The following is a 27,139-nucleotide window of genomic DNA, read 5'->3' as shown; positions in this document are numbered from 1 at the left end:
ACTCTTTCAGGCTTTTTGTGACTGTTTGAAATCTATTGCATTGCAATTTAGAAGATTTGTCAAGGTGATGCTAAACCCTAGAAAAGTGAAGAAAAATATTATTTTCTGAAAAGTCAACATTAGCAAAGCAGGGAGAAAGCATTGAACTATTTGATACAAAATCTAAATAAGCAGGTGGACCTTTATTCAATACACGCGGCCCGCCCCGAACTTGTTTGGGTTAAAAGAAAACTATCTACCTTAAAAATATTATGGTGTGTGTTTTTAATTTACAGTTTAATAGTAAGCAACATTTTTTGTTTTATTTTAATGAGATCTGAAAATAATTAATTTCCCTAATTCTTCCCATATGCACTGTTTTACTATGCATTGTAAAATTGTGCGTTTGAACTTCAGATTTAAAGAGGGTGACGGCATAAGAACTTTTCATTCAAAATTGCAATCAATTAAATTGGAAAAGCAAGCAAGCAGGGACCATGGGGATGCAAGGAACATAAGCCAAATCATCTACTGCTGATGCTGTAAGAACAATACTCTAAATCATATTATTCCTCAGTGATTTTAATTGGGGTCCAATTGCATTGCATACATAGGGTTAAAGTTGCACAGTGAAATTATTAGGATATTGCCAATAGCCCTCTTGAACGTCCATGTGTATTTTTTTTTTTTGACAAAGAGTCTAGGTTTCAGGATAAAAATTGAGGATCAAATCATTTATAGAGAATTTCCTAACTGATATATTTCGTTCTCCAGGTATTTTCTCGTTACTTTGTAATAAAAGACTCTAGTAATGGGAGACGACTTTAACCAGGATTGAAGTATATCTGCACGCATTCCTCTAGGGCACCACAGGAAGAGTTTGACAAAAGTCATCAACAAATACGAGGGTGACACCTCTCATAATTTTGTCTAAATTTTTTTATCCTTTTATGGTTATATCTACGCCTACCTAGCCATCTTGAAGAAGTTTTCCCAGTGGCGAGTTTTTTTTCTCGCGTAACGTAAGGAGACTTTTTGCAGGAGATATTCAAAGTAGTTTAAATGAAGAAAAGTCAGTTTTTAACCACATAGTGAAGTCCCAGCAGTTCCGTAAAAAACATCGTAAAAGCCAGGCTACCTGTTGGTCGATTTTTGGCCACTGCTGATTTTATTAAGTTTTCCAGTTCCACCAGGTATGCCAAAAAACATTAACTTGCGTTCCTGTTTTTCATGGACTAATCCTATTTTTATCGGTGTTTTTTCATGGATTCTCTGCAGTGGTGGCAAACTAAAGCCCAATACTGAATTTCCGGCTCATTGACAAATTTTGCCTTTTTTAAAAAAATTAGATTTTGGTTTATATTGTTTGACATTGAACGACAATATCAGTATTTCTGCTTACGCTCTCCTTGCAATATGTAGTCACAGAGTTTTTTTTTAAATGATTTTCATTAAACAGTAGGATCTAAAATTTTTCATAAAAGTTTAAATAGTTATAAGAAAAATATGAGTTTAAGAGTGGAGTCAGAAAGTTACACATATCAGATAAAGTTAGTTTCCAAGGTTTGTCTTTTTTTATAAGACCGAGTTCTATACGTGCTAATTGATAGGTTTGTAGGACCTTTAACTGTCAAAAGACTTTGGAAATATGTTAGACCACGAAAATGTTCAAAAATTCTTTAAATAAAAAATATCCCTAAAATTCTTAAGTAAAAAGATTTCGATTGGCTAGTAGGATGAATACTGTATATTCTACTAAGAGGTGGGTCTTTTTCAATCCCAGGATGAATTTCAACCTCTTTTAGTGTTTTCTTCGAAAAAATTGCTTTTCTCACATGCATTTAATGTTTTTTTTCCCAGTAACTTCAAAAACTAATGTGCCCGAAGTGAATCTCAGTTATAATTCGTTTAAATAAATTTTGAAGCACAACATTTAGTGACTCTAAATTACTTGCTATGTCTAAAGTAAATAGAATGCTTAACACATTATCCTCTGAAGACTCCAAATGCATGTAATTGGTGTTTGTTTTATGCTGACATTGAGAAATTTTTTTCCCTGCTTCTTATCCCTCAGCATTCAGCTGAAAGATAACCTTTAGTGAAACTGCTATTGCAGAAGCAGTACAATCGGTGTCTGTTTTTATGTTTATAAGAACAAAACGGTTCGAAACATAAACTGGTAGCGTATACAAACTATTGTTTTAAAAAATTAGTATAAATATATATGCATATTTTATAGCCTATGTCACTCAGTAAGAACGCACCTTTTACATAGTGAAGGAATTTTTCAAATAGTCACAATGGTTCTGGAGATTACCTTGAATATGTAAACAAAAAAAAAATCCGCTCTCTCTCTTTATAATATTAGTATAGATGGTTTGAATTCATATCACTTACTACTTTCAATATGAATATATTTTTGAAGGTGACTTGGCAGTGATTTGGCTAAAATTCCAGGCCTTAACACAGCTGGAGCAATGATGTATTAACTTTTATCTCAATAATTATGCAGCCTCTATATGTTTAGTTATACACCAATGTAGAAGTAAAGAAATTTTCAAGAACCACCATACAGAAGCAAGAACTGGATGTCTGTACCAATGAATGCAATCTTTTGAACATAATGCCAAATAGAAAATAGATTAGAAAAAAAAATCTAAAAATCATGTTTTCTATTGACAATTTTTATTTTCTACAATTAGTTTCTTGAATTAAAGGAAAGAGTTAAAATTTTTCAAAGCCAATTTTTTAACTCCAAGTCAAAATCTATCCATTTGTTTATTGGTAACAATAGGATACACATCACATGACTCAGCTAAATGCAAAGATCTGGTTTAAATAATTAAATGAGTAGTATGGTGATCAGACTAAACTTAAATGCATAAAACTTCATTAGTACATTATACTTCCTTTAGGGTGTGTCAAAAGCTTTTAAAATATGATCTAGTCTGCAATTCAAAGAAAGAAGTAGGTAGAGGGTCCATTAAAACTGAAAAACATCGTAAGGTATCAGTTTTCATAAAATGTTTTGTGATTTGTTAGTTTATAACATAATATGGTTTGTGAAATATGCAAACCCAAATTTCTCCAAAGAAACCTCTGGCTACATTGCATATATATATATATATATATATATATATAACATGAATTAAGTGCTTAATTTAATGTATATTGTTGAAAATCAACATTAAAATGTTTAATCTTCAATTGATTATGATATAAACTGAAAAACTTTTAACTTCCTAAAATCAAAAAGAATAAAGCTGACAAAAAAAAAGGGTAAGCTTCAGCAGTATAAGTACAAAAGTATATATATATATATATATATATATATATATATATATATATATATATATATATTATAATATCTATTTAAAAAAAAGAATATTATGAAAATCTTAAATAAAAGTCAACGTAAGTATTTGACTACTGATTTCAAGCTTTTTTTGAAGCAAAATAGTCTTGTCAATGCTGATGAAAAATATTGGTTTAGCTACTGTTCAGAGACATCAAAGTAGATCTTTCAGAAGAATAAATATCCTTCTAAAAATCCAGTGTTATAAAAATTCTAATAACAATTGAAGCATTGCTTTCTTTAAAGGCAATTTCTATTAATAAATATATTGTTTAGTATCATGTCAGGGCTGGCTCCAGCAGTTCTGCCGCCCTAGGCAATACTGACAAGTGCCTCCCCCCCCCCACTGAACCAGAAATTAATAATAATAATATAAAATAATAATACACTAATAAAATATAAATAATAGTAAGTTGCTCAAAATTAATGCGAGTTTCTAGTTAAATTCCAAACTGAGTTTTGCATATCCAAGCACTGATACACACTTTAAATTATCTTTTTTAACATTAAAGCAGTGAATCTTATGGCACTGAAATAGATTTAAATAGTTTCAAAAGACTTAAATCGTGCAATTTGCCACCTCTAAAATTAAATTGAATTTCTTGAAAAATTCTGAACTATGTCTTACATGTCCAAGCATTGTTACACACATTAAATTATAAAAAATATTATTTTGGCATTGAAGCAGTGAGTCTTAGGGCACTAAAACAGTGAATCTTCTGGTGCTGAAACAGATATTCAAAATTTAAAAAAAATATGTTTCAATTTCGAAATTTACCGCCCTAGGTTTTCCCCTAAGTCGCCTACCCCTGGAGCCGGGCCTGACCATGCAGAATTAATAGGGTAAGGAGGAACATTAAAGTCTTGATAATTTGTTTATATTCATCTTTTTTTCTTAATTTAAAAAAAAAAAAAAAAAAAAAAAATATATATATATATATATATATATATATATATATATATATATATATATATTATTCACTAAAATCAAGTATTCCAATATTTAATAAATGTAGAAACACATAAAACTAAGTGTGCATTTTTTTTCTTAATTTAGTGGCATTAAAGGGTACACTAATATTTGCAACACTTTGGAAAAGAGCGAAATGAAAAAAAAAAAAAAAAAGATACATTAAAACATAAAATTTGGTATCTCAGGAGGCAATTACTAAACACTCCAATGAGAAAGTTCCAAATTTTATCAAGGGTTCAAAAAAACTTTTAGGCAATGTTTTCTTTTTTTTTTTTTTTTTTGTTAAATAGTGCTTTTTTACCAGAGAACAAAAACTATTTTGGCAAAAAAAAAAAAAAAAAAAAAAAAAAAAAAACCTAAAGAATATTTTTTTTTAATATATAGGTTTTAATTTGTCTCAATCAAAGATAAATATAACATTTAAACTCATTTTGAAAAAAAGTTTTACTCTTCTGAAGAAGAGCTGGATTTTATGCAAGGAACATATTTTTTCCACAAAGAGAACTATTTGTAGCATTATAATGTATCAGCTGTTTTATCTCACTCACTAAAGTTCTCTTAACTTTCGATACAAATTTTTGTTTTTAGGATGACAAGCTTCTTTTTTTCTACTTTAAAACATCTCTCACCAATATGCAAATTACTGTACTTTTGCCCAACTTTTTAAGAAATGCGAAATTCCTTGACTTTTCATAAATTGGTAGGATTTTCTGGTCACTTTCTACTCTGAATGAATGATTCTACGCTATTTTTTACATTAAGTTGAGAATTTTGTTTTTTTAAGTACAGTCTAGTCTCCATATAATGAAGTCTCAAGGGACCTTTGAAAAGGTTCATTATATAAAAACTTTGCAAAGCAGAAAAAAGTAAATTTCTACTTAAGTTTAATTTTCAACCAAGGTAAGTTCTGATCATGCACGGAATGAATCTATTTTAAAACGGCTTAATCGACATCGTCATACATGCACAATCCTACTTGTTTTGCATTGGAATTGCACATTTTATCAGCTTTACTTAAAACAGAATTCTTATTTTTTAGTATAGTGGATACACTATTTGCAAGAATTCTTTATTTTACATCTTTCTTCTTAATGCTGTTTTAACATCATTGGCAAGTGAAATTTCTTCCTTTATAGTCAACACTTTCTCTTCAACATTTTCAGAACAATGCACCACGTTGCAGAACAAGGCAAAATGAGCAAAACGTGCACATGGTCACTTCAAGAGATTCCAGCCCAGCATCAAAACATTTCTAGGAGACCTCACCCCCTCTAGGAACTTTACCCTCCTCCTTTGAAACCCCTCTCCCCATCACCACATGTGACAAAGAGAAAGGAATGTTTAAAGACAAAATAAGGAAGTTATAGAATGAGTAAGCCTCGACAAAAGCACCAGAAGAAAGACTTCTCTTTTCTGAAACATTGACTTTCTTCCCCATAACAAGTTAGCAATAGAGAAATTCGGCCGTTTGATACTCACTTAAAGATTGACAGATTTGCATGCTTTTTTTTTTTTTTTTTTTAACTTTCTGTGTCACTGAACATGCTTCGTTATAAAAAGAACTTTGCTAAATAGAGTGTTCGCTATACAGAGAGTTATAAGCACAATTACTATGATTTTCAAGAAAGTAATGAAACGGGCAAGTATATATGAGAAAACAATAAGCATCCTCAACTGCTTGAACAGATATATACAAATGAAAGTTAAAGTAGTATATATAAACTTACTTGTTGCGTATATCCTCTAAAAACAGGGAATACCATTTTTATTCCATATGCTATGCCAGATGGGACTACATAACTTGGCCTAAAAAATAAGTATTACTTAATATGCATTATTTATTACACACACACACAAAATAAAATTTAAATTCATTTAATTTTTTAGTTGAGAAAATGAAAAGGAATTTATTTAATAAAAACTGAATGAAACATTTTTTTTTCAAACCATTTACACCAAATCTATAACTATTGAATAAGAAAATTTGCTTTTTGTGTCATGTGTAAATATCATGAAGAATAGTATATTTACAGAGGACATTTTAGAAGCTGCAATTTGAATGCCTTTGCTTTTTAAGGCTGCTAAATAGTTGTTTCTGAAACTATATATTCCTTCTATTTTTTGGGAAAAGATTTTGGTAAAGTAGCTCAAGATGAAAATAGAATGGTTCAAAGACTAAATACTCTTGCCACTTTTCCTCTCCAAATTTCAATTAATACACTGGATCTGAGTTGCACTCAAACTTTCCAGTACATGAATATTTAATTTTGTATAAAATTGCAGTAGAACAGATTTGGGGTCAGCACGTTTAGGCAAAATTTTTTTTGGTTGTATGTCTAAGTACCTCGCTACACAGAAGAATAATGTAGTATTGAAGAAAACTTTTCAACAGTTATATGATATTTGAAAAAAACTTTAGGAAAAAAAAAGAATAAAAACATAAGAGTTGAGAACCGTGTAAATACCACCGTGAGTCACAAGAATGAAATCTCAGACATATAACTACTTTTTGATACATTTGTGGCTCAATTTAAGATAAAACAACGCAGTCCAACCAGAAGTAGAACTTTACAAAAGCTTATTACATAGTGTTACTCATTAACTTCCTGGCTTACCAACATATAAGGAATATGATACATAGACCGCGCAATGAAACCTGCACTATAATATGAGTGTGCTTAATAAGAAAATGCAATGTTTCCATCTTAAAATATGCAAATTTTTTTGCAAACAGGAAACGAATAATGTGTCAAAATCAAAATAGTTTATTTCACTTATAATAACAAACACTGCCAATGTAAGGCATAGTGCTTATTTTGTCAATGAAGAAAAATAATAGCTAACTTAGATAAAAAATAAAGGGTACAGATGTTTTATTTATTCTTACAGTTATAGTAAACACATTTCATTGAAACTGCACTAAAATGAGTTTCTTTACTTGTTTGCTTTTATTAATGGAAGTTTTTTTCAATCAACGATACAGTGGCACCATTGAAGCAACATTGGGTTCATGTTTGAAAATGAAAAGGGAAAATTAATCAAGCAGTACTTGATTTTTATTTTTAAATTTACTGTTTTGCTTATATTTACTGGAACATTTAATTTTTGTGATTTGTCACACAGTCAAATCTCAAAAATCTGAGGTAATTGGAGCTATACTACTTTGGATTGCACGGAAAATTCTTCCAGATTAAATCTTTACTTTTTGGATTACATAAGAAGGAGCATCTTTTACTTATTTATACAAATAAAAAGAAGTATTGTCTTTCCAAAAAATTATCATTCAAAATTTAACATAAATTTTGATTTTAATTACCTTGAAACAAATGTTGACTTTTTTTCTGTCACGAGTATTTATGCATGCAATATATATATATATATATATATATATATATATATATATATATATATATATATATATGTGTGTGTGTGTGTGTGTGTGTGTGTGTGTGTCGCTTTTCATGCAAAAAGCTAAAATGGAAAGTGTAAAAAAAAGTTGGATTGCTGAAAAACTAAGTAACATGCAAAAATAATGACACTGCAGTTTTATTTTGATTTTATAATATCAACTGAGTGTTAACCAGCTACATTTACAAAATTTAAAACAGTATAACTTCGATTTAATGATATTTCACTGGTCTGGATTTGACTGCATTGAATGTCTATGCTCCTTGATTTAACGACATCCTTGATTTTACAATAACTTTTTCCAGTCCTTTGACAATCGTTAAATTGAGGTTTTCTGTACTTAAAATTTGAAAAAAAAAAAAAAAAAAATTACAAGAAATGACAAAGAACAGTGCCAGAACAACTCCACTTCTGCTGTCTTAAAAAAGAAGTGCAATTATTTTAGTGGGAGTATTTTACATTTGAACCCATAATGCTTGTAGGCCTCTGAAAAAGTTTTTCAGTTTTAGTTATCACATTTTGTAAAGTATATTTTAGCATTTGTCCTGTGGTCTAACAAGGATAGAGTGGACCCTCATTTTACACTTGTTTATTTTATGCGGTTTCGATTATAAGCGGTTTACGATTTGACATCTTTATTTTATTTTATGCAGATGCAGCAATGCAAACAGATAAAATTTTCCCCTTTTTCAAAATACAAACTCCTAAAAATTGCAGATTACATGTAATAAACTGCATTTTGGCTTGCTAATTATCAAGCTTGGGCCACTGGAGACATTTTATGCGATTGGTTCTAGAGTTCCCGAGCTCTTTCTAGAAGTAAAGTTATTCAACTCACACAGTTCAGAACTCACTAAAACTTTTAGGTATGACAAAGGCGAAAACCATCGAGGATACCGACATCATGCCATCCAAAAGACTATCATTGCCTTTTGGCAATGATAATCTTTTGGCAGTTTATAATTTTTTTTTGGCTCTTTATAAACAGAACACAAAATTAGTTTATGTTTTCGTTATGCATGTTGTGCATAAAAATTGATATAACACATTAAACTTATTATATAATTAGTAATCACCTGAATGTAGTAGTTTTTTTTATCTACAAAACCTAATCCCTATTTTAACACTACAACTTAATCTCAATTTACGCAGTTTCGATTTATGCGGCATTTCCATGGAACGTAAACCCCACGTAAAATGAGGGTCTACTGTAGTTATCTTTAATAATTCTGCCAAAAGATATTTTTCGTCTGAATATTGAAAGCAATGAATACTTTTAGTGCAGGATGGGATGGGCAAACAATATGGTTACTTTTACTTTTCACATCCTTTCTACAGCAAATCAAAGGGATTAAAAAGCCTATTGAGAATGAGAGGATATTGGAATGCTTACTCTTGTTTAAATTTTAATACCCGATAGTAGTACATTCGTGAATTAAATCGAAACCACATGAAAATCATTTAAAAAAGAACAAATGCTATTTTACTTGTTTGTTGGATAGATAACTTTTCTTAGTGACCTCCGTTATATAGTGTTTTAGGATGTATCGCGCCTTTTCTTTGTTCTCTGAAAAGTGGGATATAACGAGGAAATACTGTACAATTTGGGTATATTTTTCAATACAATAATCATATTTTATTTGTTAATAAGTTATTTAATATTCATTCACATTCATCCTTTGCAAATTAGATGCAAGTTAGAGCAGTGAAGAGAAAACAGCATAATGTGCAGCGAAAAACAGTAGGTCGCTAGGAAGAAATTTTCGCAGACAGTAGAGAATGGTGAAAGGGTTAAGGACAGTTTACTGAAAATTATCTCTGCATAGATAGCAGGAATTTTTACATCACTGCACAATAAACTTATCAAATGCTAAAGGAAAACTTGAATAGCTAAAAATGCTGTTGGAAGTTCCATACAATTTAATAATTTCAACTGAATGAATTTCAAAATAGATAATTATGGAATCAATGTTTCAGAAAATTATTTTCTTTTTTTGATGACATTGCACAAGACCATATTTCAACCATATACAACAAAAAGAAATATCAGGATCTTGGAAGAGAAAGAGCGAATTTGTAAAACTTAACATTGAATTCTCAATACCATGGTTTTGGGATTTGTTCTTTCCCTTTCAAGGTCCTGATATGTTCAATACCAATTTTAAAAGCAAATGAACTCTTATAAAAGAATACCTGTCTCTAACTGAGGGAAGCAAGTGATTTTGAACCTAACTTATCCTACATCAATAACATTTAGTTCTACGAATCTTTTGAGCCTAGGCTGGTACAGTATTGGTACTACAAGCATTCCCCAATAGCTGTCAGGGGGTTGACTACTTGGCCACTTATGAAACTCAGTTCTGAGGACCAAAGCCTACAAGCGTTTATATTTGATTTTTTCTTTGGAGGACAAAATATTTCTCACGTATGCTGTTTTCCTTTGAACAAAACAAATGACAATTCAAATCATCAACTTATTCATTTACTCAATTAATTTCATTGCTCATTATTTTATACCTTATTATTACGTAAGTTCATTTAGTACTCTGGGGAGACATTTTTTACAAAGTGACAAGGAAGACACACAAAGTTTGAACATATTTGGAAAAAAAAATCAAAATTTTGAGGGGGAAAAGTTACCTCTTTTTATGCCACATTTCCTTCATGAGCCTCAAAAAACTCTTGGATAAACCTGGTTTCTTTTCGAAATGTACAAAAGCTCCACATTCCAGGAAGAAATTTGATAATTGAGGGCTTCAGGGATAAAATGCAACAAATTAGTAAAAAATTGAAATAATTACAGACAAATTCTGGACAAATGCTTATAAGCTCTATAAACAATAGGAATAATTACAAACTGAGCACCAACCTACTATAGTTTAAAGCATAAAGAAATTCAAAAAAAGGAAAAAGACATCTGAAAGTCATACCAGTTTGATAATGCTTGTATAGCTGAATTCATATAGCAAGTGTTGCCTAGATTTTGTAAGCCAGTCAAACCTGAAAAAATTTTAAAGCATGAGCAGGGGAATTGATCCAGCTAAAAGGATTATGATGATTAAAATTGAACTTTTGAAAAATATATAAATAGAGAAGTAAATAAGACTTTATGGTATCCAATTAACAAAATCAAGATTTGATAGTCAAAGTAGAGAAACAAATGTCAACAAAAATGAAAATCTTGCTAATTTTATTTAAAAAATAATTTTTCTGAGAATTAATCAGAAAAATTTAACGGATCAGTAATCCTCGTCAATGCGGCCGATGCAGACTATTGCTGATTAATCGGTGCATCCCCAATTTTTACAACAACCTTTCTCTGCTGAAGCCCATGTTTATGCAAGCTTGAAACATTTCATTCAGGAAATGAACTCTCCTAATTATCAGCAATTTTTGGCTTTAAAAAGCATATCTGCTCACCAAACAAAATGTTAGAAAAATAATATTAACACAAAATTCCAACTAAAATAGTTTAAAATGTTTTTTGTAGAGAGTTTACTGCATAAAATATTATAAGAGTAAGAATTTATACTGATCATACCTTTTGGCTTTAAGCCTTCACCACGACTTTCTGACTCATCCTCTGAATCAGTATCAGATTTGTTCATTAATGGATGAGATGGTAGCATCCCAGGAATAGGAGGGTCATTATTTTCCAAAAACACTTCACACTCACACAACAAGCAGTAAACTCGTAGAGTAGTAAGATTTAGGAAAAGAGAATGCTGACTGTTTTTCTGCAAGAAAGTTGAGTTAATTTAATAAAGTTTCAAAACATAAAACTAAAACCAAACAAAGCTTTAAATAAACATTAAATACCTGATAATGTTTAATGCTATGGTAGTTAACATTATCACTACAACCAACATAAAGACAGTCCCGATGAAGGCATACCCATAAATTAGGTCCAGTATTATCACATGAATCACAGGGAGACTAGAAATATCAACATAATTAGACTACATTTTGAAAGGTTCATCAAATATATACAATGTGCAGTTACAGTAAAACCTTGTTTCTCTCTGAACCTCTAGATCAATTTTATAGAGTTAAAATTATTATGTTCGATTAAATAATAATTATAAATTATGATAGCAAGAACTGAACTATTTTTAAGCCAAATGTTCTCTTTTTATCTTTTTATTTTGATGTAATGTACAACTCCTATATAGCTTTTGCAATAAATTGTAGCATTCTAACAAACATCATGTTGTACTTGTTGAAGCATCAGCTCGACACCACGGCAGCTGAACTGTAAATGATAAAGTATTTGCGAAAAACAAAGGATCCTATGCAATTTTGTTACAAAGCATTGCTTTTTTTTCTGCAATAAAAGATTAGTTTTCTTACTTAAGAATGTGTTTAATTTATTACCCATATTATACGGATTTTTGTTATTCGAATTGATTTTGGTTCCAGTTAGTCCAGATAAACGAGGCTGCACTGTATTAGAGAATTTTTTTTAAACAAAAAACAGATGTAAGAGTAAAATGTAGTACAGGTATACAAGAACAAAATATAGATGCAGTTTTATAACATCAAAATATCTAAAAATATTGCAAGAATTATGGGTTCTTGATTAGGAACTAAAAAAGTGAAACTGCTTTTATTTGATTTAAGCTAATATAGATATAAACAACAGTTAAGATGTAACTTAAGACAAATCAAGTATATATTTTTTATCATATGAACCATTACAAGCAAAAACAATGTATATAAATTTTTGTGTTATTTGAATACCTATAATATGTGATGGTGATGGAGCTTACATTATTACATTGTCATAACATTACACTTAGGGCAAAAAAGATGTGAGTCCAATTTGAAAGTTTTAATATTTTCATTCTAGGAAGGAAAAGTGTGAAGCTGCAAGGTAAATTAAATGTTGATATTTTTGTGTTACAGCTTTTCTGTTTGAAATTACTTTTGAATGACTAAACCCAACAATTGTATTTAAAAAACAATGGAAAATAGAAAATGCAAAAAATTAAGTAAATTGGCTACAAATGCTTACAGATATTACTCTAAAGGGAGATTCTCGAAAAAATGTCCCGTGCGTAATGCTAAGTTTTTTTTTTATTTTTTCCAGCTAACCAAAGCCTTCAAAAAATAATACATGCTTTAATATACTATCAAAGCATAATTTTTACATTTGATTTACATTTGAGCAGGAAAAACAATGTTTTGATGCAGGTTGAAGCAAAACAATGATAAGTTATGGAGTAAAATAAAGTGAAAGTAAAATATGGATTTTTAAAAATAATTTATCATAAAGCAACATTTAAAGGTATTTGAGGTATTAAATTAAGAAATCTACGATGAAAATATTTCCTGCTGGATATCAGTTCAGGGCAACTGGGAAAAAAAATTCTCAGACTTTTCCCGGGTTAAGTTTACGAAATTTCTCTGATTTACGTTACTAATGATAATAGTTTCCTCTCTTTGCCCTACTGGAAAGCCATTGTTTGCATAAAAAATGCAGTGGTTAAATTCCTTTAATTCGTTAACAAAAAATACATTTTTAAGAGAATAATAAAGCGATAATTACATAGGCAAACTAAGTGAACTTCTTGAAAATAAATAAATAATTACCTACACAATGAAAAAAAAAATATTATAGGAAATTTAAAACTAATATTTTACATTCGGTGACCATTCAGAATAAGAATTCTAAATTCGTTTTCAAAGACATACACATACCTGTCAACCTTATGAAATGAAAAAACATGAGACTGGGCCAAAGTTTCATGGGAGAAAATGGGAGATTTTATACAACATTATTTGAGGGAAAAATATGATTTTATCAAGTTATTTTATTTCAAAATACACTACTAATTTAATACAAAAATTTAATAACATTCAGAGTTCTAAAATATTTCTTGGAAATAGCATTCAAATGACAGAAGCTTTACCAAACATTAATTGGGGAGGTGCCATGCAAAAGCAAATATATCCAGAAAAATACCAAATTGAGGTAATGACTGATTTTTATTTGTCAGCCTCATTCCTATACGGTAGTGTAGTTGGCTTTACCTCAAAAAAAAAAAATCATATCTATTATTTTAGAGCAAGGGCGCCCATATGTGGGGGGGGGGGGCAAGTGAGGGCTCAAGCCCCCCCCCCCCTAGAAATTAGAACTTCCTAGCTTTTAGTACTTTTTTCTTTGCAAAAATGTAAAAACATTTCTTCTCCAGCCGTTAATGAATAAGTTATTAAAAATGTCAAATTATAATAACTGTAATGTGCACTAAAATCAGTTTCCATGGGGGAAATATCCTGCTAAACCACAGAGAAAATATCTCAGTCCCTCCCCTTACAATTTTGCATATGGGCGCCCTTGTTTTAGAGGTTTAAAAATTGACATTCCATGCATAAAGGAACATATCCATACAATGTATCGTAAGCAAACAAGAACAAATCCACTTCAGTCAATGGGAAGCTGTAGTTTGGTCATATGACTCCTACAATGTGCACATAGATTCGATGTTAACGATAGCACTTTCAACAGTTACAGAAAAGTAATCCAAGTGTGTAAAAAGTGTTTTATGCACTTTACTCAATTGAAACCAACAAGGTCAAGTAATATAGCTGAAACGTAGATTACAAATCAAAGTCTAAAGGAGAATCATGGTAGTGATTGAACTAGTAGAAAATCTGTATAAGGGGAAAAAATTCTGCTTGAGAGTTTTTAAAAAAGCTAAAAAAAAAAGAAAATCATTATAATCACAAAAAGTTGAAGAGAATTTATTTGCATTCTGATTGTAATATTCAAAACTTTTCAAGTGATACAACAACTTTGTTGATGTAACATTGCAAGTAAAAAAAGTCTATGTTTCGTAGAATTTTTTTTAGGGGGGGGGGGGGTAACTAAATAAATTGAGAAATCAAATAGTCCATGCAAAGGAGAAAATATCCCAACCTAGTTCATGAAAAAAAAACTCATCCACCTAGTTCAAGTGAAAAAGAGCACATCCAATATTTAATATTAAATAATTAAATAATTAGCATATTTCTATCAAAACATGGTCTCAAATATTAATACTAGGTACAAACTGAACAATATTAACGTTTGTTGCTGCTAAGTTCAATATTAAATAAATAATAGTTTTTCGTATTTTCACGAAAGTTTTATAAAGTGGACGTGTTGACTTTCGCATGGCACCTCCTCAATTTAATCAAAGCTACAATTTCAATTATGCCAATAAATCAGAAAAAATGTAATACAAGTTGTAAAGTAAAATATATAATGAAATTCGGTTACAAGGAACACCAATACAACAAAATTTCTGTTTGAACGAAATAAATTTTAAGCCCTGATTTAATGTCCGAAACATTGTTTGAATTCTGTTACAACGAAATTCCCGTAACAACGAACAAAATTTACGGCCCCTAGAAGTTAGTTGTAACGGAATTTCACAGTATATCAAAAAAATGTCATCTAAGAGTTTTAAACGGCAGTACATTTTAAGTAGAACAATGAGCTTCTATTTCAAGCACAATTTTTTGGGAAGGTGAGGGGGGAGGGAACCAAAAAGCAAGGGATGCTGAAAATACTTTTGAATTTTATTTCACTAGGCATTGCAGTGTACAATTGAGAAAATTATCAGAAAAAGGACAAACTAGAAGCAGATGCGAAAAGATTGCTGCCGAATTGCCTGCAATGCGTTGAAATTGCCAAAGTCTTTTTCCCACATGCACACAGTATATTGTACAGAACAGTGGTGTTCAGGCATGCCCAGAAGTTTTGGGGCGTGTTACGAGTGACTTTGTCTTCTCCCCCGTACATCCCTACATATATTTCACCCCTCATCTTAAAAATCTCAGGCCCCCTTCAGGCTTTGGCCTGGGGAAACAGGTGTCCCCCCCCCCCCCCCCCGCTGTACACACCCCTGGTGGTGCTATAAGATATTGGAAAGGTCACGAAGCTATTGCAGCGCCCTTCTCAATCAGGATTAGAAAAACAATTTTCCTTTTAAGAACGAAAATCTCAATAAATCAGGAAAAAGTAACAAAATAAAAAATTTGAAGAAAAACGGGAGAAATTGATATTTAAACTTAAAACCGGGAGATACAAGCAAAAAACGAGAGAGTTGGCATGTCTGCATACATATAATTATGACAAAACCAAAAATTTATATTGAAGCAATTTTGAACTTAATTTTAAAGCAGTGCAAGGATAACTTGTTACAGTAAAAGCATTCAGTAATGTAATTATACTTTCATAAATAATTGATATATTTAATTCAAACAAACAAACAAAAAGCTTCTGACATCCATTCATAAGGAGCCATTTTCTTATCAAGAACTAATGTTTTGAATGAACATAGCACTTTTGACTCACTATTTAAAAAAAAAAACAATAAAAATATCCACATTATGTACACAATGCTACTCAATTTCAGATCATTCCATCATTTATGGGGGGAAAATTCATTAAATATTTGCAAAAAAAATAATCAATTAACTTTAAAAAAAACTAGGTATAACAATAAAAGGATGTTTAAAGTCTAAAGAAAAAACAAATTGTATCACCCCTAGCAGCATCAGATAATACGACATTAAAAACTACATTGATTTTGATTTAATGTATACAACTTTAGCTATTAAATTAAAAATAAGAACAGCTAATAAATTTTAATCAAAATCACTATCGCTACAATCAAAATTACTAAAAAAAATAAAGATTTCTTCTTGAAGTTATGGTTATGGTTTGCTAAATACTTCAAGACAATGAGTAAAGACAAGGGTGCTTAGTCAGTAATCAGTACAAACTATTAGTGCAGATACCCAAACTTTCCCCGATTTGCAGCTCCCTTTGAAATCTGGTTTATTTTTTTTCCAAATTAGAAATCTACACATTAAGTTTGCACTCTCTTAGTAAAATGCTTTTTTTGCAAATACTAAAAGTGTAAAATAAAGGGGGGAACAAAAAAAAGTAAAATAACTTAATCAGGGGGATGCACTGAACTAAAATTGTTGAAGGGGGAAAATTTTCAATTAGCCAAATGAAATTCTTAATGTTACTGAATATTAAAATATGAGGATGCACACTAGGATGTCCCTAAACTATAGGGTATTTTTCGAACTGTTTCTATCACCTTCTAATATTTTTTCAATTACCAAAAAAAAAAATCCGGTACAAAATTTCATTTCATTTGGATTATTTTTAGGGATGATTCAAATGCCCCGAAGTTCAAACAATCCTTGAAATGATATGAATATTGTTTTTTTTTTTTTTTTTTTTTTTTTTTTGAGCAATCACAATTGCTTATTGTTCTCATTTGACCTTCTTTGATGTCTGTGCCTTTTTCAACCCCCACAGTCACCTGCAGGCGCGACGCTGTCCGTTCCTGGTTGGGGGCGTCCATATCCTACACACATGCACGCCCATACACATACACACTCACACATACACACAGGTCTACGCACACACAGGAGCCGTTTCTAGAAGCAAGTGAGTAAGGTAGTAACCAATAAGTAGGGTCCTGTCTCAACTCGTGAATGCAAAAAACATAATTTGCATTCAAAATTTTAGAATTCAAATTAATTATAAACTTAAAGTTTTTTTTTTTTTTTTGAATAATTCAGTAATTTTATAAGATTAAAATATATTTTCTATAAGATAAATATATTTCAAAAACAAATTAAAATTTTTGCTTCAAGTCCAACTTCAGTGAGGGTTATCTTAACTGTGGTTGAAACATTGCCATCAAATAAAGACAGAGCTATAGCTTTGAGAACCATGTACCAAACTATGGTTTGAACTTGTTGAATAGCAAGTTTGTTTAAAATGTGGAACTAATGTCATATACACTGTGTCGCAAAAAAATAGATTCACCTAGAAGAATTAGAGCCACAATGTGAAACTCGGCATAAATGCAGTTTGGTAGCCGATATGCAAATGATTGAAGTTTCAGAACCAATAAAACAAGCGCTATGAGCATGTGAGTTGCACAGGTGGGAGAGTTTAAAAGCATGAGTACTTGTGCCGTAGGTCTATTCAATCGAATCTGTTGACTTTGGTAGACTGTATTGTGACTTATGATGCTTCTAAGACATAACCAGTGGCAGTACAAACAGCTGACAGATTTTGATAGGGGTCGTATAATAGACCTCAGAGAAGCAAGTTGAACAAACAGGAGTATTGGATACCACCTCGGTCAGAGTGATATGGTAGTTGCTCGATGTTGGCAACAGTGGATCACGGAAGGCAGAGTCTACTGTCGCAGAGGGTCAGGCCGCCCCTGGAACACAAATGAACGAGAGGATTGCACAATCAGAAGAGCAACCACGTCAGCACCAACAACTCCACTAGTATTGTTTCAATGCCACTTATGACTGGCCGAAGTTGGCTTAAGGAGCCAACGTCCATTAAGACGCTTGCCACTGACCCCCTCCCCCCATCACAGCAGTGTCAACTGAATTTTTGCCGACCTCCAGCAGCTTGGAATGTAACGGACAGGAGGCGTGTGATCTTCAGCGTTGAATCCCGATTCAGTTTCAGTGATGGTGATCACGGTACACATGTGTGGAGGCGCACCGGCCAGCGCTCCGATCCGGCATTTGTTGTCGAGTGGCATATAGCCATTTCATAAGGTGTGACAGTGTGGGGAGCAATTTCTTGGGACACACGATCACCTCTAGTTGTTCTCCAAGGCACGTTGACAGCTCGTAGATACGTGGACAGCATTTTAACGCCTATTGTTCTGCCCATGCTATCAAGTCGCCCAGGTGGCATTTATCATCAGGACAATGCTCATCAACATACTGCCCGACTCTCTCAACATTCTCTTCAGGGATATGGCATACTCCCATGGCCTGCCAGGTCACCAGACCTTTCCCCAATAGACATCTGGGACGTGCTGGGAAAGCAACTGCAGCCATCCCGGCATACAGGGGAATTAACGACGCAGTTGCAAAGATTATGGCATGATCTTCCACAGAAGGACCTACCGTATTTTCCTGCGTATTATCCGCGGGCGGCCTATAATCCGCAGGTCCTAAAATCGGTCTGAAGAAAAAAAAGCTTCGTATAATCCGCGGCGGCGTATAATCCGCGGATAAAACGATGTAAAAAGATAAAGTTTGAATTTAACATACCATTTGACAAACTAAACTAAAAACGTGAAAAAGTAATTACTTTGCAGGCATAATCAAAATTAATCTGAAAGATAATCTAAAATATAATGATTTCTTTTTGAAATATTGATTATAGTTCGCTAATTGCTTGAAAAACAGAGTCAAGACAAAGGAGCAAAGGAGTCTAATCTTGTGCAAATGGCTACCTATTCCAATGTAATCTTGCTTATTTTACTTGACCTGAATCGCCAAGAGGAACATTCGAGCAGCGTAAAATAACCAACATGCAGGCAGGCAGCTAAGAAGAACATGCATGCTTCGTATAATAAACAACATTCGGTCGGCGTACGATCTCGATCGGTGAATCCTACTGTAAAAATATTGAGGTTCAATGCGTTGGTGTTAAGCGAAAAAAAAAATCACAGATAATCCGCGGCTGCGCATAATCCGCACCTCATAAACTTTGCCTTTTTTAGCAGATAATCCGCGGATTATACGTAGGAAAATACGGTAATTGTATCCAATGCCCCGTCGTGTCTTTTATTCTGAATTTTTAATCATCTTATCTCATTATACACTACATGCCTGCCAAGTTTCATGAGTGTAGCCAAATTTCTTCTGGGTGCATATATTTTTTTGCGACAGTGTATAATGCCTCCCTTGGCGACTTTTTCCTGTTGGCGCCAAAAAAGTGTCGCAAGGGAAATGATGTATGACGACACACCTCATGCATCGTTCATAGCGATGCTTTTTTAGCTCCTCTACAGGAAAAATTAAGATAAAAATACATAATCAAAACACTTCAGAACGCAACATACATTAAAACATAAAGCCACAGCAAAAAAACATTGAGAATGTTACGCTTTAAAAATACCAGAAACTAGAAAGTTTTTGTACACCAAGAAAAAACACTAGAAGTTATTTAAAATGCTTAAATTAAAAAATTGCTATAAAATTTCACCAAAAACATATGTAACAATAGAAATAATAGCTTTTTTCCAACATGCATTTCATTGAGCAAAAGTTTTTCTCATCCTCTATTAAAACGAGCTGATGTCACACTCACACATCACATGACTTCCTCTTACTCAAATTTAATGTCATTTTCTCCTTATTGGCAGTTTTAATATGATTCAATAGTTTACTCTCTAAAATCACCAACAGTGGCCAAATTAAAACCAGATTTTAAAAAGAAAAAATTAAAAAAAAAATCGCCAAATTTGTTGCCAAGTTGGCGGAAAACTTGGTGACCAAAAGGCTGACAATATATTGCAAATGGTCCGCCAAATTATACAGGGTGGCGACAGGAACGGCAGAAAAAGTTCCCTGACTTTTCCCTGATTAAGTTCACTGAATTTCAATGATTTGCGTTACCATGGATAATGGTTTTCTTCCTTTACCCTACCTGAAAACCATTGCATATTAAATAAAATGCAGTGTTTAAAATGTTTTAAGCTGTTAATTAAAAATATATTTTGAAAATAAGCTTCTTTTTTTTATAATAAAAATAGTATATTAAAATATCTGCGAAGAAATATTATAGGAAATCTAAAACAAATACTCTTTACTTCCAGTAGACCTGTTAACATAAGAATTCTAAGAAATTATTAAAACCATTCTTAAAGACATATCTAATTATGATAAAACTAAAACAGTTTATTTGGAAATAATTTTGAACTGAATTTTCAAGCAGCATAATTGTTGCTGCGAGAATAACAAGTAATTGTGAAAGTATAGAAGTAATGCAATTTTACTTACGTAAATAATGAACATATTTATGTAAAACAAATTGGAACCTTTTAAAACAACCAGTCATATTGAGCTATTCTCTAATCAAGAACTTAGGTTTTAATGAAGGAATACAGCATTTTAACTATTAAAAAATAGTAAAAATATTTACTTATGTACACAACTCAATTTCAAATGATTTTATTATTAGTCGAAAAAAAAAAATCTTTTGTAACCAACAACATTGAAATTTAAAAAAGCAATAATTAATTTCAAAATTTATAGTGTATAACTTGGTTTTAATATAAAAGAATTTTAAAGTCTGAAAAAAAAAATCTTCGTATAATCTAAAGCGACAGCAAATAATAAAATGGCAAAAAATATAGTTGATTTTCATTTAACATTCAATTTTAGCAATCAAATCGAAAATGCCAAGTAAAATACATTTTAAGCTCTTAGTAGTATTAATTAAATAAAAAAAAAAGATTTTTTCTTAAAATTGTGATTACAGTACGCAAGCTACTTCAAGACAATGAGTAAAGGCAATGGAGCAAAGTCTTTAATGGCGGCTTCCTCTTTGAATGAAGGGTTGTTTATTTTATGTAGCATGGAATGCCTGGCAGAAAAATTCAAACTACGTAAAATAAACAACTTTACAGACACAGAAGCTTAGGAAGTTTATCCTGTGGTGAATAACTTAAGATTCAATACTTTGACCTTAAAGGAAAAAATGCACAAACATGTGTTAGTGTATAATCGCACCTCAATAATTTCACTTTTTTTAAACAAATAATTGGCGGGAAATGCATAGGAAAAAAGTATTTTATTTTGCAAAGCAAAAAAAATTTTTTTTTTGTCTTCATTTGATCAATTTTCCCTGAATTTTTGTTATTTTTTCGAAATTTCCTGATATTTCCCCGATTTCCCTGATCTGTCGCCACCCTGTTATAACACCACTTGATTTTACATCGAAATTAACAATGATTTCGCCCAAAAATGGGCAAAAGATCCCCTTTGGAGCATACAAATGAAACCAAAAAGGAAGGTGCACAACTAGACCCCACTAGGAGTCTATGTACCAAATTTCAACTTTCTAGGACATTCCGTTCTTGAGTTTTGTGACATACATACACACGTACATTCCGACGTCACGAGAAAACTCGTTGTAATTAACTCAGGGATCGTCAAAATGGATATTTCGGGTGCCTGTACGTTCCTAGGCATATATCCACGTGCGGTCGGGTTGAAAAAAAAACTCAAGATTCATTTGGGGGTGAGCAAAATGGAAATTAAGGCCGATTTTTGGGTGAAATTTTTTTTGCGAATACAATATTTCTTTTTTTTTGTAAAAGGAAGTAAAAAGAGCAAAGCGGTTTAAATTGCTATGTTTTACGTGGAAAACATCCCCAAAACCAATCAAAGTAAATTATGAACAGAAATGCTACTAAATTAGCAACAATTATAAGTCTACTATTTTATATTTTTAATACTATTTCAGTCAAAAAATTCAAAGTTATTCAAATTTCGATGTATAAAAATTAGAAATGTCTCAAAAGAACATCACAAACATAAATAATTCAAAAATGCCATACATTAATTTGCTATCCAGAAATGCTTTCAAAATACCAAAAATACAGTGGCTCCCAAAAGTGTATGTACACCTATGACTTTCAATGAAATAGATCATTATCCATTGGTTAGAATTAATATTTTGGAATAGGTATTTTATTATAAGATCTATATATTTTTAACAAAACTACATGAAAATTTTTAATAAAACATTAAAATATAATTTTTAAAATATCAAAAACCAAAAATTGCCGGAAATTTTATCTCACAAAAGTCTTTTTTCACTTTGAAAAAATGTCAAAAAATTAGTAAATAATGTAACTTTTTACAAAATTATTATTTAGTAGAATATCATGCAGTATCAACAACAGCTTTTAAGTGTCTGGGAATAGATTTCATTGTTTTTTCTTTTTTTTTTTGTGCAATTTCTGAGTAAGTGTTCTGCCGCACTTCGAGTCTTATTGTTTCTAGTTCGCTTTTCGTTTCAATGGTGTATTTTCGTAATCTAGCTACCAGATATCTCCAAATATGTTCCATTAAGTTTAAATCTTGCGATTGAGGAGATATTTCTAAGCTTAAGGACAATTTTTGAGGCACCAAACGCAAACGTCTGCTTCTTATCGTTATCTCGACAAAAAACAAAGTTGTTTCTGATTACCAAATTTTGGGCTAATACTTTAAAATTGCTTTTTAAAATATTTAAATGAACAGCATGATTAATTATTTCATCAAAAAATTCCAAATTTCCAAGTCCTAATGCTGTAATGCACCCTCACACTAGAACACCTTCACCGTCCTTATTAACTGATCCAACTAAGTTCTTCAGATTAAATTCCTCATTTTTTCTTCTATTTACAATTATACAATAATTTAACCCAAAATGTTGAATTTATTTTCATCTATAAGTAAGACGTTGTTCCAAAACGTTTTGAGCTTATTTATCATTGATATTACGACGGAAAGCGTAAGCTTACCGTTTTTTGCACGAACAAGAAAATTTCTCTAGGAAGAGGTCCCATTGAATCCAGCTAATCAAAAACTTGGCGAACAATTGTAGGTGAAAATTAAACGTAAAATGTTTCATTCAATTCTGCAGAAACTTTTTCAGCACTCAAACGTGTATTTTTCATAATTTTTTAACTGTAAACCTCTGATCACACATTGTTAACTTTGCCAGTTGACCTTTTCTTACCTTGTTTTCGATCTGATTCTTGTCTTTAAAGCATTTTATCAAGCACTTCACTATATAATGGTATAAATTACCTAATTTAGAGACATTTCAAACCAATTTATGGCTACTGTGAGGGGAAAAAATATCAATTTGCGAATCGTGATTGTTGTTTTTTACGCATACCTGCAATTTTAAAATAAGCAGAATATTAGGGAATAAATAGACAAAAAATTAACGGCAAATGACTTTACAGTGTCATTACAATGCAAAAACAATAAAACCACATATGATAATTTTAATTATGAATTTATTTCAGTGTACGATGACTTTTGTGGCGTATTTTTTCGCTTTCTCTTCGTTTTTTGACAAATTTCAAAAATAAAATCTAGCAATATTTTGAAAAAAACTACTGGGTTTTATTCAGACTGGCATAGGAATGTGGTGTGAAAAAAAATTAGACTTGATATTCGAATTCAGTTTTGCGTTATTTTGGTTTTACTACAAAATTTCAAGGTATACGAACACTTTTGGGAGCCACTGTATGTATGTATGTCCAAGTTATACTTCTCCCGAACGATAGTGAACTGACCATCAACCAGGTATCGCTGGATTCGTAATCTTCCCGTCTTTATGTTTGACTATTTAACATAATCCTTCGATAATAATTAGCGGAGATGTCAATTAAAAATTATTAATTATGACACTTAGATTTCGACATAAAATCACTATTTTTCGAAGGCTTTCCTCCATTTAAATTATTATTCAGTGCTTCATCTCAACTTTCCGTAACAATGCTTTTATTAAAATTTGTAGCATGAAGACAATCATTAAGAAAGATCTTGATTTTTAAAAAATTATGTTTTAATGTTTTATTAAAAATTTTCATGTAGTTTTGTTAAATATAGATCATAGATCTTATAATAAAATACCTATTCCGAAATATTAATTCTAACCAATGGATAATGGCCTATTTCATTGAATATCGTAGGTGTACGAACACTTTTGGGAGCCACTGTACTATATTTTACATAAAATAAAACCATCATATTTTTTAAAAAATGCTAGAGTCAACTTATTTTCAGTTATTCAGTACCTAAAGGGATGTACATTTATGGAAATGAAAACATTCTAAGAATATGCATTGAAATGCTTAAATCAATTGCAAAAATTGAGGAATTTCCCTGAATAATTCTTGACATTCATAAGAATTAACTTTTAGAATAAAATAGTCATACTATTTTTGTAAAATAAATTTACATGCACTAAAAATAAAGTTAAAAACTACGAAAAACTCTCAAGATTTTGTAAAAACATCCAAGAATTTCAAAAGTGAGATTTTTTTTTTTTTTTTGAATTCTAAAAAAAAGAACTTACCTTTTCATTGTCTAAATCCAAACACTCAGCCTGAAACTACTAATAAATAAGGAACTAATGTCAAGAACGAAAACACAACAGAATATCAAAAAATGGCGCCTTACACAGACACACCCCACGTTTGATTTTACTTTTAATGAACGGTCAAGTTTGAAGAAACTGGCATTTTCTAATATTTACACATCAAAACACAAGTACTGAATTTGAAAAAATACAAAATAAGCTACCCTATGAGGTAAAAAAAATAAAAAAAAAAAACAAGCATTCCAACATGCAAACGCATTCGGTTCGCAAAACATAGGTTAGTTTCCCCAGAGATGAAATGTTTTAAAAAATTGCCTCATTAGCGAAAAAAATAATTTCAATGTTGTGCAAAAATTTGGATGTCGTGAAATGGGATTAGTATATGACATCTTCATCGAAAATATAAAATATCCAGATCATTTTAACCAAACCCAGATCTATAAATTTTGGGGGCCCCTGCAAAAATGGATTTCCATGCCACTAAGGAATTGCTAATTGAAACTATGCATTGCGGGTACGTAAATCCGGGCTTGATTTTAACCATGTTCACTCTTCATTTGTTCCAATCAGTCAAATCCAAAAATAGCGTGCAAACTGCGTGTTGGCTACATACTGAATCTTAACCCCCCTTGTGGTTGGACAGTCCCAGAATTACATGTTAAATGGATGAGATATCTCTTCAAAAATTGCAAAGTGGTTAAACATGATTTCTTGAATGATCGTAATTTCAGTAAATTTTAGAAATAACACCAGAAAAAATGTAATTAAAAAAAGCTGGACATCTTTTACTTTCCATATAAAATTTAAGAGTCTGCAGCCTTCTCTCTCTCCCACCTATCTTTATACAATATAACCTTAAAACCACAATCATCATAAGAATACAATTTATTAGAGAAAAATTTTTGAAATTTAAGAATAATTCTACAGAACAGTTATGCACAGAAAAAAATATTTTTTGTAGATGGATCACTATTGAACCACTTTTTGTGAAGTAGTTGCACACTAAAGACGGCTAAGCAAATTTTCACATTAAAACAACTTGTGTTTTTAACCTATTAGTCCACTTTAATGCAAGAAATAATAAATACCTAAGGGGAAAATATATGTACAGATTTACAAAACCAATACACAGAAGTTATGTTCTTATATTCACCTCCTTTTAATTCAGAACCAACTGAAAGACAAGTAGCATTAAGTAAAATTTAAACTTAGTTTAAAAACTTTTTTAAATGTTTTGAGGTTTTATCTTTTAATTACGATCAATGAAGTAGATTCACTAAAAAAGGTAGCTAAATATAACTTTGGAAAGCTTAGAACTAAACACTTATAAAACTTGTTCTGACTATTGTTCTTAAAACGATACTTTAAGCAAACATTTTTTAAATTCTGTCAGGATTGCAAGGACAAAACAAAGTGCAAAAGAAATTAGTATTATAAAATTTGAAGCTACAATAGCCACAATAGAAAAAAAATAATTGAGAACTGTCATATGTATGTGAGAACAAATGTATAATATTTTTTAAAAATGATTTACCTGTTGCTTTTCAATAATATCCTCCTTTGTATAGTCCCCAATAATCACGATATGGGAACAGGTAGAATGACATTTATGCGTCATATTTCTGTAATTTTGAAACGATGAATCTGAAAACCAAAGTAGTCAATAACAAATAAAATTTATATTTTATATAAATATAAACAACGAAAAATTTAAATTACCAGTAAAAACAGGAGAAAAAAATGTCATTAAAGAGAAAATTGAAAACAATAATAATTTCAAGAGAAATGAAGTATAAAGCTTAGAAAGAGGAAAAACTACTCGGAACAAGTTCCTACAGTATTCGGCAAAACAGTAACTTACGATTGATCACATGCAATTAAATTAGAGTTGATGCAGTAATCTTATATACTCGCATAAAATAAAGATAGCATTTAAGAATTAGTTTAAATTACCTTCTATCAAGCACTTTGAATAAGTTTTCCATGAGAATCTCAATCCACTCACTGCACAATCACAACACTCGCAAAAGTGCCCTGTTGTGTTGATGCCAACTTAGAAATGTCTAATTCAAACCATTGTCTAATAAAAAACATCAGCTTGTCAAACGACTCAAACTTTATAAAAAATAATAGAAGCAAAAACATTATCTTCCCTAGAAAAAAAAAAGTATCTATTTAAAGTTTCAAAATAAAAGCATGATCATCACTGAGGACCTATTATAATAAATAATGGAAATGACGAATAATGGACCACATTCGCATGACGTCACTGAAGGTACTTGGGCTACATTGGGAAATAGACACCGATCGCACCGGTGCCTCCGCAAGCGTTCGGAAACGATCGAGTCGCAATACAATTTCATTTAGGGACTCAACCGTTTCGACCGCTTACAGTGGCACCGGTGCCTCTTTCTAAATGTACCCTTGAAATGTAATGAGTCTGCATAATAACATACCGGCGAGGTGGGAAGAGCCAGAG

The 27,139-nt window shown here is 31.2% G+C and overlaps 1 protein-coding gene across 1 annotated transcript in view; it reads right to left on the bottom strand.

Moving 5' to 3' along the window:
* Positions 1 to 26,655, bottom strand: part of LOC129219079 (ubiquitin carboxyl-terminal hydrolase 20-like) — a gene marked incomplete at its 3' end in the record, with an annotated part of 54,793 nt that extends 28,138 nt beyond the window's left edge. The window contains exons 1-8 of the mRNA XM_054853398.1: positions 26,614 to 26,655; positions 26,195 to 26,304; positions 25,832 to 25,834; positions 11,535 to 11,651; positions 11,257 to 11,452; positions 10,646 to 10,715; positions 10,356 to 10,469; positions 6,035 to 6,113 (exon numbers count right to left, since the gene is read on the bottom strand). Of these exons, the coding sequence (XP_054709373.1) occupies positions 6,035 to 6,113; positions 10,356 to 10,469; positions 10,646 to 10,715; positions 11,257 to 11,452; positions 11,535 to 11,651; positions 25,832 to 25,834; positions 26,195 to 26,278 (663 nt within the window). The remainder of the gene's footprint in view (positions 1 to 6,034; positions 6,114 to 10,355; positions 10,470 to 10,645; positions 10,716 to 11,256; positions 11,453 to 11,534; positions 11,652 to 25,831; positions 25,835 to 26,194; positions 26,305 to 26,613) is intronic.
* Positions 26,656 to 27,139: the final 484 nt, after the last annotated feature.

The sequence above is a fragment of the Uloborus diversus genome, chromosome 3, assembly GCF_026930045.1.
Source record: "Uloborus diversus isolate 005 chromosome 3, Udiv.v.3.1, whole genome shotgun sequence".
NCBI classification, from domain to species: domain Eukaryota; kingdom Metazoa; phylum Arthropoda; class Arachnida; order Araneae; family Uloboridae; genus Uloborus; species Uloborus diversus.
This window is presented reverse-complemented; position numbering and strand designations above follow the sequence as displayed.